Source organism: Teleopsis dalmanni, chromosome 2 (assembly GCF_002237135.1).
Source record: "Teleopsis dalmanni isolate 2A chromosome 2, ASM223713v2, whole genome shotgun sequence".
Taxonomy (NCBI): domain Eukaryota; kingdom Metazoa; phylum Arthropoda; class Insecta; order Diptera; family Diopsidae; genus Teleopsis; species Teleopsis dalmanni.
The window spans coordinates 147,972,460-147,985,902 of NC_051847.1; the positions used below are offsets into that span (position 1 = coordinate 147,972,460).

Sequence of the window (13,443 nt, forward strand, 5' to 3'; positions counted from 1 at the left end):
AAGATTTAGATGTTAAGTTTTGTTCCACGATTGTGCACCATTTTACGAAGACATAATGGTATGAGAATTCGTGACCACAAAGAGGCATCATTCTTATCGCTTATCCATATCATCAATCATGTGAATTGGTTCCGTTCATCTTCTTACAATTTCTTAAACTGAAAGAGACGATAGAATAAAATTGTAACGATACTAAAAGTGTTCGACTGATATACAGATATACTAAATTTCCTTTGAGAAACTCGTTGAATGGACTATTCTGAATAAACGAAAATAAAAAATTACAATAATTAATAGATGTTTAAGACTAGTATCGTTAGATGTGGTACAGACAAACTTTGTATTTAAATGATTAAAATTGTTTAAAATGCACTAACTATGTGCTCGATACTTTTACAAAGAAGAAATTAATTAAAGTATTTAAAAATAATAGTTTTGAAACATCGAAATAACTTTAGATTTACTAGTTTATCTACAACATGCCATTACTTGTGCGTAAGTAGACTTTAGCCTCCACTCCAACCTAACTTAACCTATTTTCTCTTATATATGTATCTACTATTTATATATTTATCTTGCTCCTACATTTTGTGATATTACGATCATTGTTCGGATTACATTTACTTATATTCCATTTATTAAGAGTAACAGTATCAGCTAGTTCAGAGATTGATGACTATGATATTAAATTATAATCTATATATAATGCAATATATAACAATATATAACATTTATACATTCTGGTTGCTGTTAGTTAAATATCTGTTTGAAAATATATTAGAACCTGTACATTTTTTATTACTAGTGAGAACTGTGATGAGATTGCACACTAATCGATCAAACGTAATTGTTTTGAAAGTAAAAATTATAAAAATATAAACAATTGAAAAACCTGTGAAAAATTAATGAACTGTGCTAAATTGTTATTATTTGTAATTCGAAGCACAATAAAATTCATAAAAAATAATAAAATTGTAAATAATTGTTAACTGTGGTTAGGAGCAAAAGGCATTTTTAATTCAAAAATAATATGATTTGCGGTTAACTAAATATCTATAAAACTGAAATGGAATTACTTAAAAGATATATGTTAAGAAGAATTGAAAATATTATGAAATAAAAATATTAGTAAAAACTTTTTGTGGTTTATGGAAATTGATTTTTTCCTTCTCTCAACTATGAATTTTAGAGACCACATGGGCAAATTACATAAATAACAAAACTTGAAATCTCTTCATTTTAAATGCAGAATATTTTTGTTTCGTAGTTACAACATTTATATCATAATTAAGGAATCAAGTAATGAAATTCTTCGATTTTTAATTTATATCAGTAAAATTCGATAGATTTAATATCAACCAGTGGCAAATCTCTCGAAATTTTCGAAGCTTGTTTGACGCTAATTAAGTGCTCAACATGTAAAATATAAAAGCTTACAAATTATTTATATTTTTTATTAAAGAATACAAATATTTGTATGAAAGCAATACCATAAATTATATTGCTTTATATTTTTTAATTGAATTTTAATAAACTTAAATGTAATATGAACGAATTGTGAATCAATCAAGTCAGTGCACCATTCATTGAATAAGAATGAAACTATTAATTTAAAAAAATGGTGCGAAATGGAGTGTTATTAATAATTATTAAAGCAAGGTTTGTGTACACCACTTTTTGTAAAAATTTATCATAAGAAAGTAATTATTAAAAAATAAAAAAATTACTAGTCATATATCGACATATTCCTGACCTTTTACAATACACGAATAAAGGTATATTCAATTTATATTACTTTATTCAATAATAACTGCACGTTCCTTTTTCTTGGGCCTATGAGGCAACGGATTTTATTAAAGACATCTATATGAGCAATGTTTTTCACTATGCTATGCCATTATTTCAAGTTTTCGAAATATCAGGCTGTAAAGATGTATAATATTTTATGACAACTATAAACAACACAACATCCGTCATGTATAATCAATATAAAAGTATAGTATACAAGTTAGTGGTAGAAAGCATGTGTGGTTTTTATTAGTATAATCAATGTAATATATTTACAATTTTTATATTTGGAGAATTAGGTTATTTTGAGCAAATAGCGCAAAAGAACAATTTGGTAACTTTGAAAATAATTAAATCAAGAAAGGAAGTTTTTAACCACAAGTCTTCTCTTCGAGTAAATGAGCCTAATGGCAATATCACAAAATTTATTTACTCTTCCGTACAGTTGTACTAACCGGAATAGTTCAATATAAATATTTATGATAATAGTTCAGTATACATATGTTTGATATGTGTCACTTAAACAGTACAGTTTGCCAAATCAGAGATCCATAAAGTAGATAACTTTATATATATCTTATTTTCATACACATTTTGTTCAGAATTTCTATTTAATGTAGTTTAAATTTTAATAAGAAAAAATCAATTCAGCTGATACATGGTTCAGCTGATACATGGTAGTTCTTTGCTTTCTGTTGAACACTACTGAAATAAGATTGATGATTATGGTTTTGTTGTTAGTAAAAGATAAATTCAAGTATAGTATAAACTCAAGATTATTTTTTATCCAGAAGCAATTTTTTTCTAAAAGAGTTTTATTAAACAAAATCCATCAATGTTGAGATTACCTTTAAAACTTTGTGTAAAAATATAAACTGCAGTTTATGTGAATAGGAATAATTTTTATAGATGTTTTAAAGCAGTGATTCCCAACCTTTTTTTGACCATGGACCACTGTGATATGTCCATGTGACTTTGGAATCACAAAGTGTAAGAATAATAAAGTGTACTATTATTTTATTATGTTTTATGAGCTATATAATAGGTATGTAATTACTTACTTACTTACTTTTTTTGTTTATTTTTTAATAAGTGAAATATCAGTGAACAAACTACAAGCTATGTATCCATACCTGTTATATTTCATTTACAGACCATTTTTAATCATCTCCATTTTTAACCAACCGAACCAATAGAATAGAAACCACTCTGTTAAAAAGACCCCGGCTGAATTTTAAAATCGATAAATTCAATAATGTGAATCAAACATTGATATTATTATTACACACACGGATGAAGGAACAATTTAGCATTCAAAAGGTAATCAACATTAAGAAAGACAATATCTTAATGTCCATTAAGAAGGTAATGTCTAATGCTGGAATGCGGAAGTATAATTTATATTAATTACTTTCCAGCAAAGGATCCATAACTAGTAATCGACAACAAGTTAAAGCCTTAATGTAACATTTAGGTAAAATATTAAAATTAACTTTCCCATTTGGAAAATAAAAAAACGATCTTGTAGTAACATAATGCTTATTCCACCCAAGTGACTATTTTCTATTTCTAAAACTGAAGTAATGTAATAAATATGTAAATAGAGTATATATTTGAATATTGTTTTTAGTGGATTTTTTGGAATATGCGTTTTATACAATGGTTGGGAAAGTTCTTATTTTTTAAAATATAAATATTATAACACCGCTGGCTTATATGATTTCATGTATCAAATCTATTGTTGTTAAAAAATGTTAATTTCTTTTTATACCAATAACATTTCACAAATTCTCTATTAAGAAATATATAATCAGCTTAAATTTAAAATACATTAAAATGGTTAAATCGATTTTGGGAGATATGTATTATAAACTAAGAAATTGTTCCATACAATATATGTCTGAATGTACTTCATACGTCACGTAGTCCAATAATATTATATAAATTATATGGTATATATTGTTATTATTTAATAACAATTTACTTGTTTATAAAGCGTAAGGCAAAGAAAAATTATTATTCACATCTGTTTAATTTTAAATATTTACTCCAATTCAAAACTATTTCGATAAATTACACAACACTACGCAGAGCTGTATTCCAAAGTGTTGGATGAATGACTTGAAATAGTTAGAACATCGTTTGATGAAATAAATCGAGGTAAGAGTGTTTTGGGAAATAAAAAATAATCAATCCGAAAAAAATATGTTTTATTATTTTCCCAATTTTTTTATCTTGCTCTCGTTTAACAATCAGTAAATACCATCAATTAATATTCCTACTTCCGCTCTTCAAATTGAGCTGGAATAATTGCTGATCAATATATGGTATGCTGCAGAAAAAAAAAATCAAGAGATCTGCGTATTGAAGCTTTAGTTGAAGTCTGCTTGTAACGGCTGTCATAAATTAAATTATAAATGAGCATGTTTTGCATTGCCACTGCATTCAATTAGATTTGTTAAAATTTATGCAATTTTCTAATAAAAAAAAATTGTTTTTTAATGAAAATTCAATTTAGGCGACGACAACAGAATGAATAAATAAATTAAACATTAACAAATGTCAATTTATAGACTGCGAAGCTAATTTTTAGTTATACTCGTAGGTACCTTTTTATATATATCAGTTGTCTTATTTAAATTTTAAAAAAATTGAAATAATTTTCATAATATATTAATTATTTATAAATTATTACTATTATATATTTAAAGAGATTGTAAAATAATTGACGCGAAACGTGCTTTCGAATTTCGAAAACATTTATATTTATAATAACTATTAGCATTCTGAATGCTTTGTTTATCTAGCCTTGTTCTATGAACTATAAAAAAACCTATAATAATTATGTATTCAAAATAATTCGATTTTATTGCTATAGAACTTTTGAATAGGAGTGAATGCATTGAAATAGATTCCACAATGTGTAATGCGTCCGTCTGATTTGTTTTGAGAGTGCAAAACCTATAAACACTTTGAGTAAAAAAAGTTATAGCAATCTTATTAGTTGTGTTATATTTCTACAAATAATTCTGATTTTGTCATAATTTGTAACACAATAATATCTTCTATATTTGAATATATCTTTTTTCGATTAACGAAGACACAATAGATGATAAAGGTTTGATTTAGTTAGTTTGTTTGTGGTGGAGGGAGGACCATATCCTTCTCAATTAGCTAAGAAATCCGTTTTGAATCTAGAAATCCTCGTAATAATGGGGAGCAAAGAGAAGATCAAGCTAGAACCAAACAGAGCCATTAATAAAGGCAAGAATCTGGACAATGCTAAGGCTAGAGATACCGCCGAGTGTGTGGAAGAAGAAGGCCCTCAGAAAGTTAAGCCTAGTTCTGCTCAAGCCTGGACATAGATACAGCAGATGTCTGGTGTCCTTTCTTTGATAGCTGGTAAAGACCAGTGCCATGGTTCAGTCCCCTGTAAAGACAGATATTAACCTAGATACCTTTGCTTCTGTATTATAAGTCAGAGGTTCTACATATATTTGGAATAGATTGGCCATGTAGTCCTTGACCTGACTGCTGAGGCGGCAGGAGCGCACTTAATATTTGCTCACAGTTTGATTTAGTAAATTTCTGAAGTAGGAAAGGAGTTTAAAGTACAATAGTTAACGTGTTTATGTTATGTTTATGCTTTTAAATTTATTCTTTAAATTGTTTTAAACTAAGTTGATTTATGCCGGCGATTCTATGGATCCCCTTAGGTTTATTGGGCAATTGTGTTACCGCATAAGAACTCCAAGATAAAAAAAAAGAAGTAAATCGTTAAATATAGAGCCACCAGGTGTTTTAAAAATATTGTTTTTAAAATTTTTAGACCTTTGTGAGATTTAAACTACCCTACTGGTTTAGTATTTCAGGTATTAAGGGAGTAACAGAACCCTTGAAGATGTATATTAACTATGAATATCACTATTGTAAATAGTATTCACAGACAATGTTAATCGATGTTTCAAGATTTAAAACAGAACAGTTTTTTTCGATATAAACCATTTTTAAAAGTTATTTTCAAAGTTAAATATCTTATGTGTTGAAATCGGAATTTGAACAAAATTTTGAAATTTACCGTTATTCTAAAAGACATTTAGTGCTCTTATCTTATATTTTGCATGCTTTTATACGTTTATTAAATTTATAAGACCCTAGGCCGAGGCAACATCTCAATTATAATTTAGGCAAAGGCATTTAAGCTTTAACGTGTTTATCGTTTGAGTCGATTTCACAGTCGTATTTTAAGTCTCAGTACTGACTTAAGTCATGCTTAAGTTATTGCTTTATAAACTTTATTTATACTTATGTTTTGAGATTTACGTGACGACTGTGAAATCGTGCCTTTATATCTAATGAACTTAAGATTATTTTTGTTATAAATTTTAAATCTGCAATAAAATATGTTTCTAAAGTTTTAAATCAAAAGTTTCTAAAAATTAGCATACTTTTAGACTATTTGTAACCTAAAATATGCAATTTGCTTTTAAAATAAAATTGCTCCAAGGTATAAAATAAATTATTGATTATTTTTAATTTCATTTTTTAGGTGATTTTGGACGGTATCAGGCGGCACAGTTTTTTCTACAGGTTTTGTCCGCTCTCACAGCAGGATTACACATGCTGTCTTTAGTAACTATAGCTGCAATACCTGAACATCGCTGTTTTATAGATGATGTAGATAATAGTTCTTTTTCGTATGCACCTTGGAAAGACAATGCAATAATCTCTTCCATACCCACCAAACCAAGCGGAGAATTGGACTCATGTCATATGTATGATGCACAAAATAATATTATACCTTGTGAATCATACGTGTACGATCGCACCTATTATGAATCTTCGCGTACTATTGATTGGAACTTCGTTTGCGACCGTCGTTTTTTGGGTTCAATTGTGCAAACTGTATTTATGTTGGGTGTGTTTACTGGTGCTGTAACACTTGGAGGTCTGGCAGATAAAGTTGGTCGCAAAAGTGTTTTCTGTTGGTCAGCGTTGCTTCAACTTATTATAGGAGTTGCTGTAGCGTTTATACCAGAATATTTCTCATTCATGGTTGCTCGCTTCTTTTTGGGAATTTTTGGGTCAGCTGGCGCCTATATATGTGGTTTTGTTTTAACTATGGAATTGGTTGGGCCAAGTAAACGTACAGTGTGTGGTATAGCTTTTCAGGCAAGTATCGTATTCAATATCTACATGTTCTTAGTTAACACTTATTACTATCTTTTTAGGCTGTGTTTGCAGGTGGTATAATGCTTGTTGCTGGCTGGGGTGCAATTATTAAAGATCATCAAATGTTACAAATCGTTTACGGTTTGCATGGTTTATTATTCATAGCGCATTGGTGGTTACTAGATGAATCACCACGTTGGTTATGGATGCAAGGAAGGGCTGAAGAAGCCGTTGATATTGTCGCGAAAGGGTTAACTATAAACCGTTCAGGCATACCCTTGGATAAGGAATATTATATTAGAAAAGCTAAACAACAAGCTGCTTTAGAAGAGAAATCAAATGCTGGCTTAAGCGATTTGTTTAAGACACCCAACTTACGCATGAAAACTCTCAATGTATGTCTATGTTGGTTTGCCAATTCGCTTGTGTACTATGGTCTCTCACTCAGCGCTGGTAAGTTATATGGCAATCCGTTTTTGATACTTTTTATAATGGGACTCGTGGAACTCCCAAGTTACTTCACAATTGTGCTCGTACTCGATCGGTTGGGTCGCCGCCCAATAACAAGCACACTGATGATCGCAGGCAGCATTTGTTGTATTGTTGCAGCTTATGTAGCGCAAGGTAGCACCACGTCCACAGCCATTGTTATGATGGGAAAACTATTTATTGCTGGTTCCTTTGCTGTTATATATAACTATTCAGCTGAGTTGTTCCCCACAGTAGTTCGTAATTCTGCTATGGGTCTTGGTTCTATGTGCGCACGTTTATCTGGTGCACTTACTCCGCTTATAACTTTACTAGATTCATTCGATCCAAAAATACCAGCTGTTGTTTTCGGTGTAATTTCATTAGTTTCTGGATTTTGGGTTATGTTCCTGCCTGAGACTATGAATCAACCTATGCCAGAATCTATTGAAGATGGAGAAAACTTTGGTAAGGGCGACACTTGGTTTAGTCAATGTGCTGGTAAAAGACCGAGACAAAATAGTATTTATCCAGAAGATCCCGAACAAATGGTACCACTGAAAAATATCGACAAGAAATAAAACTTTAATTTAGTTGATTTCAAGAAATAACACATTCCTGCGAAAAACTATACTCCTTAAACCTTTTCTCATACTTTTTTGAAAAGGCGATTGTTAAAAATTTATTAGTTTTAGTTTTTATACAACTATTAAGTTATTGTTTGGAATGCTTTCCAAAATTTAAGTTATATACAAGTTTGTATAAAATTAATTATTTGTAAATATGCATTTAAATTGCTTTAAGAACAAAAAAATGCAAATTATCTAAATAAATAATATAATAATTATATTAAGTAAGTCTATTGTTTTTTATTTTTAATTACAGCTGATAGTCTTGTAACCATTCGTAGCCACTACCAAGCTATTTCTCACAAAGATATTTAAGTAGCAAATATATGTAATGATATATCAAATCTAGACCTTTTAGTGTATTAAGAAAAAATCTATACACTTATTCATAGATACAATAAGTTATAACAAAATCACATATAAGATATAAATTAACGGGTTAGTAATAAATATAATGTTAATTATATTAATAGTTATATATTAATACATAACTATGTTTCCACCCAAAAGTTAGGGTTAGTTTATTAGAACTTTTAGCTGATTATTTTTAAATAAAAATAATTTAAACTGTTTTAAGAGACAGCTCAAATTATATAAAATCATAAAATAGTTTTAATTTTGAATGAATGGCGTCGTTACTATACCTTTTAAAGTGCCCTATAAAGACAGATACAACCTTTGGTATTTGGGATTTAAAAAATTTTTGACGAATAATTAAAGATAAAAAATAATTTCAAAAAAAAACCTATCAATCTATGATATGATTGCTCTAAATTTACAATTTAAGATCCAGATCATATTTCCTCTCTTCCATATTTATCCTTTATATATATTTTGATTTAGATTACAAAAACTTATATTTTTGTATGTGCATTTCTTATAAGGCAGGAATAACATTGTGCAATATATATTGAGTTTTCGTTTGTTACTGTGTGACAAGCATATATTGTATAAAGTAAGTTGTTTGACATTTTACTTTTTTAAAACAGTTTTTAAGATTAAACCTATGAGTTGGACTGCCATTTAAATTTATAGTCTTTTAAACCTATGAGTTGGACTGCCATTTAAATTTATAGTCTTATTATGCTGTCAGTGTTTGTAAGTTTATTTTATGTGTTATTGAAACAACAGCTTCTTCATTTTAATCTAAATATCTGCTTCGCAATATATATTCTTTCTTAAAGTTGCCCTCATATATTTAAATGAATTTTATTAAATTATTTGTAATTGAGTTGTTGCTTTGTCAGTTATAATTTAATATCGTTGTTGTAGCTTTGTGAAAGAAATGATGCTATAACACTTAGTTGTTGCCATTGAAGAGTGGAAGTTTATTTAAAAATATATTGACTTACTTCCCAGCAGCTGTTTAAGTGTCATTATATTTCCATTCTCTTCATAAATTTTGAAAAGTATAGTTATTTCATTAAAAATTTTAGCGAATTGTTAAAAACAGAGATTTAGATCTTTTAGAGTTTAAGGTCGTCTTACTCTGTAACCTTTTTATTTTTAATTCTATATTTTTTTTGCCATCGTTAATTTTTATTTAGCAATTATTGATATTTGTAACTGGGATAATATGACAATATGTGCAGACATTGCTTTCGTACTTTTATGCCTGCGTTGGAAAATATCGGTTTAGCACACATTATTAGTGTAAAAAATTAATTCAGTAATATACTATAATAATATGTCATAACTAATATTGCAGAAACAACCAGAAAATGTTATGCGTTATACTTAATAATTAGATTTATAGTTTCCCAGAACTTTTTCTCATTCATATAATTTGCAATCTTTATTATAGTTTAATAAATCTAATAAACACTAAATGAATATTAAAGATCTTTACATACACAATGATATATAGTCAAACTTCCATAACTCGAACTTCTATAACTCGAATTTTCTATAACTCGAACCAAAAACAGTGCACCAAAGTTTTAGAAAGCAAATTACATACAATTCTGCTTCCATAACTCGAACTTCTATAACTTGCATTTCTCTATAAATCAAAAAAGAATTTTGTTCCGTGCCGATAGGAATATGGGAAAGGGCATTATATAAGTCGAATTTTTGTTTTAAGTATAAATGCACTTTACTGTTACGGGAAGTCCCTTTTTTCAAACCAAATATTTAATTTTTTCTTTCTTATGTTGCTTTTTTGTGCAAATACCAGTTTCTGGTAGAGTGGTTTAAAGTAAATAAAATAACTTCAAATGCGACTCATGAAGATTTTATTGAGCTGGACAATGAAATTTGTACATCAGCCTTTCCTACAGATGACGATATTATTGAACACTATAGCTCTAAATTACTGGATTCAATTCTAAGCGCAACGGAAAGTGATGATGAGGCTTCGGTGGATGTAATTGTTCATTAGCCTTCCAAGAATGAAATAGAAGACTTATTCAAAATTCAATATTTATATTTGCATCGAATGGTATTACAACTGATGATCACTATAAGAGTATTAATAAAGTGGAATCTCTTTTTACTGAAAATAAGAAAAAAATTAGTCTCAAACACTAGCTTCATGAATATTTTATTTAACTATGACTTCCCTGCTTTATTTGATTGAAAATAAATAAATACCTTAAAATGTAATTCGAGTTTCTTTTAAAAATAAAAAAAAAGATTAAAAAATTCTCTAACTCGAAATCTCCATAAGTCGAATCTTTTCTTTGCAAAATTTAACTTCGAGTTATGGGAGTTTGACTGTAGTTCACATCACAAAATGTAGCTTTTAAATCTATATTTGGTATTGGAAAAGACCTAATTTTTGCAGTTCTCTATATAATGCGAAAATATTTGTATTTAATTATTGCGTTGAATATTTTCAATATGGAAGTTACATATTCTTTATTAAATACATTTAAAAATTGAGCATCTTGGTGTTTCCAAATATCTGCAAAAATAAATAAAAGAATCAGAATAGAATCATTTACTTAAAAAATGAATTGAACTTACTTCACTTTATTATTACAAAGACATTCTAAAATTTAGAGGGTTTCGAATAGCAAAGAAAGAATGGACAAACACAAATTTTTATAGTTAATTTATTGAAATTTGGCTGACCATATAACGTTGTTTCGAGTTTTGCCAAGTACTCATCATCAGTGCTCTCAGGAAATATTCGAATTTCTTAATTAGCTTATAATCCGTATATAATTTGTTTGGACTTGCTTAGAACTCGTGCCTGTCATATTAGAAACGATGACTAATCGTTTTGGAAATTTGGCTGACCATATAACGTTGTTTCGAGTTTTGCCAAGTACTCATCATCAGTGCTCTCAGGAAATATTCGAATTTCTTAATTAGCTTATAATCCGTATATAATTTGTTTGGACTTGCTTAGAACTCGTGCCTGTCATATTAGAAACGATGACTAATCGTGTTTTTATACAAGTAGCCAAAGCTGCACAAACATTTCGGACGAACCCTTTTTGTGTTTGTTCTTTCTTTCTTTGGTATTCGAAACGCTCTAAATTTTAAAAAATAGCTTCTTTGTCATAAGAGAGCATAGCTTTGTCAGCCAAAGTAATTAAACCTTAAGAGAAATATTAATTGTTTCTTCCTGAAATAAAAATATTAACAAATATTCATTTATTAATTTATTTACATACTATATAATTCGTTCTCGAGTATTAACCGTCCTCGGCTCTGCATTCATTGTTTGACTATTATTATTGTTTTAATATTTCTATTATATCTGAGAAATAATTTATATAGCGGCACATTTTTTCATCTACAGATCTGTATGACAATCTTTGCAAGCATAATAGTTAAATGTGCAGCATTTTTCGTATATAGTTGATATGTTTCAATCTTTTATAATATGGAAAAAAATATTAAAATGTAAAGATACTCATACGTCGGGTTGAACTGCATATATTCCATTGTCGTGTTTTTAATTGCTTAGCATTAAAATACGCTAAAATTTTAGTGTGCCTATTGATGTAGATAGAAAACTATTTCAAATCTAAGTTATATCATAAATTTCCATTATAAATAATATTAAAAAAAGTTGTTACAGTTTAACTGACTATGTTACTGTTCGAGCTAAATACTTTAATACGTTGTCTTTCTTCTTAATAATTTACGTGAATGTAAAACGTGAATCTACTTAATAAACGTATTGGCTACTAAAGCTATTAGCTTAGTTGTATGGATCTAATTTTCACATCTTTAAGTATTTTATATAGTCTTTATGACTAAATTTATAATGTACAAAATTGTGGTTATTTACTATTGGAATGACTAATAAAGTCACAACAGCGGTAATCTGGAAAATTGCATTAAAATTAAACCAAGTGGGTTAAGTTACATGTTCACAAATAGTCGTCGTCGATTAGTACAGTCTAGCTCAGCTGACTAATTTTATTAAGAATTAAACTTGCTAATAGCACCTGCACTTGCATTTACATTCTTCTCTGCTATTTAGCGACAAGATGACTTGTTATTACTTCTCAGTTAAATTTTATTATACATAATATATAATATAATATACTTATATATATACAATTAAAAGAAACAAATTATGTTTTATATATATTAGTTAGCTCACAATTCATTCATATGTATTTGGATTTCAAAGTTTTAATATTAAGTTGAGAATTTATCTTAAAATTATGAAACAATTACATACATACAAAGATATTAGTTTCGAAATACAACACCTTGTAAATATGCAGACAAGTGTGTTGTGTAGGTATATACTAATAATTGTGTATTTGTGTATCTCTGTACGTATTTGGTATAGTTAGTATGTATGTTAATATATTTAGATTTCTTTAGTTGTTGATTTCAAGGTACAATTTTCACAATTAAAATTATAAGCACAATTAAATTCAATTTAATTTTAAAACATATTTTCGAAATCATAAATTTTATATTGATTGACCCAATTTGTGGGATTAAATATTTTCGATTGTGGTTCCTTTTTTTGTTGGAGTTTAAAATAATTATTAAATTTTGATTGAATATTTTGCTTGAATATTTTATGCAATTTGCTTTGGATTAATTGTATGATTTTTGGTTTTTCCTTTTCTAGTTAAAGGAGAGAAAAGTAATGCTTTGACATTCATAAATTTTACATAAATATTTTTAAAAATTTTACATTTTACATTTTCCAATTCTTATAAATATTATTTTTGTTTTTACAATTTTAAAAATTTATTATATGCTTTTTTAAAATTTATGTAGCACAATAAATAAAAACACTAACTAAATACAGCTATAGCTAAATAATTTTAATACAATAAAATAAAAATATTAAGACTTTTTAAAAGTGCAGCACATAAATTTGTGTTCCTTTACCTGTTCTTAATATTTTCTTTGTTTATCTAAAAAATAATCACATTTTAATATATATTCATATATACATTTT

At 28.0% G+C, this 13,443-nt stretch overlaps 1 protein-coding gene across 1 annotated transcript in view; it reads left to right on the plus strand.

The window, feature by feature from the left end:
• Nucleotides 1–8,277, plus strand: part of LOC119680555 (organic cation transporter protein) — a 28,618-nt gene extending 20,341 nt beyond the window's left edge. The window contains exons 2-3 of the mRNA XM_038093449.1: nucleotides 6,338–6,960; nucleotides 7,020–8,277. Of these exons, the coding sequence (XP_037949377.1) occupies nucleotides 6,338–6,960; nucleotides 7,020–8,009 (1,613 nt within the window). The 3' untranslated portion in view covers nucleotides 8,010–8,277. The remainder of the gene's footprint in view (nucleotides 1–6,337; nucleotides 6,961–7,019) is intronic.
• The last annotated feature ends 5,166 nt before the right edge of the window (nucleotides 8,278–13,443 follow it).